Source organism: Perkinsus marinus (assembly GCF_000006405.1).
Source record: "Perkinsus marinus ATCC 50983 genomic scaffold scf_1104296967830, whole genome shotgun sequence".
NCBI lineage: Eukaryota > Perkinsozoa > Perkinsida > Perkinsidae > Perkinsus > Perkinsus marinus.
The window spans coordinates 908-2,207 of record NW_003203402.1 but is presented as its reverse complement, the minus strand read 5'-3'; the positions used below and the strand labels follow the sequence as shown (position 1 = coordinate 2,207).

Here is a 1,300-nt window from a genome sequence, read left to right as displayed (position 1 = left end):
AGGAAGAGCATCTGGTAGTAGACCTGATAGTTCGTCCATCACATCATCGAATCTGTGCAGTGGGGCTCTTCCCTTCAATTTTCGCAAACCCGTCCAATCATCCAAGGTCAACTGTGCTACATGAGTGTAAAACAAGGACTGAGCCCGGAGAGTCCACCCTATAATGGCCAGATCCAGGAGATAGTTGATTGGCTCCAGTCCAGACTCGCGCAGAACCAAGTCAGCAGAAGTTTGTTTCGGCAACCCAATAATGAGTCTCGCACCAGCATTCTGTGTAATCTGCAATTTAGCTAGCACTCTCACGCTAGCAGCAACTCGAGTGCATAACGCATATCTCATCCTAGACTCCGCTACTGCTTGGTACGTAGACCTAAACACAGCGGCCGAGTAACCAAAGTTCGCCCCTGCGACCGCATGCACGAGACTCAACCTAGCCTCAAGATTACACACCAGGGCATCAACGTTTGCCCGACAGCTCAGACTTGGATCTAAGATTATGCCTAGATACTTTAGCGTCGGTGTACTTTCAGCTGCTGACCATACAAAGGCAACTTCGGTAAGAACCTGGTACTTCCGAGTGTGAAAGCGATACACTGGGTCTCAAGGGCGTTAGTAGTAAGCTTCAAATGATTTGAATCAAATCGTCTGCCCAGCTTTGCAGAGGATTCAAAGCTGTCTGCATCAATCTCTCTGCTCTGGTACTTGATTCAGACTTAACTAACAGCAAAATATCATCCGCAAATCGCAGCACTAGACAGTTTTCACCCGGAATATCTTGGAGCTGAGAGACCAACACAGCAAATAACCATGGTGAAACCACACTTCCTTGAGGTGTACCACAGTTCGGCAGCATAGTCTCGCTCACAGAGCTCTCACATCCTACACGAAACTTCCTATGTTTCAAGAAGTCATTCAACCATACCAAGAGCGGCTCTCATCAAGAGTCTTGAAGAGCCTGCCACCTATACCAACCCCTCTAAGTATCAGCGTCAATTTCTGAACCCACGCAGTGTCGAAGGCCTTGGACATATCAACTGCTACTCAAACAATCGCTTCACATGCACTCAGTGCATGTGAAGGGTTAGTTATTGCGGGGTTGGTTATTGCGTGAAAAATACTCATACTTTTCATGAATGAAATAAACGGCTTGAATTCTCTACTATATACTAATAGGAGTAAACAAATCGTGCGTCAAAAAGTTGACTCCGTTCTTGATTTGTCATATCCGCGTCTAATTTTCTCTGGATACCTTACATGCCACTGAGACTATCCAGGGGCGGTATGCGGATACTGATTCGAG

The 1,300-nt window shown here is 46.5% G+C and overlaps 1 protein-coding gene across 1 annotated transcript; it reads right to left on the bottom strand.

Moving 5' to 3' along the window:
* Window positions 1-649: 649 nt before the first annotated feature.
* Window positions 650-1,034, bottom strand: Pmar_PMAR009917 (conserved hypothetical protein; the record flags this gene model as incomplete). The annotated part of the gene is made up of 2 exons (XM_002768598.1): window positions 650-933; window positions 960-1,034. Coding segments are annotated over 2 exons (359 nt in total), but the record flags the coding sequence as incomplete, so codon positions are not given.
* Window positions 1,035-1,300: the final 266 nt, after the last annotated feature.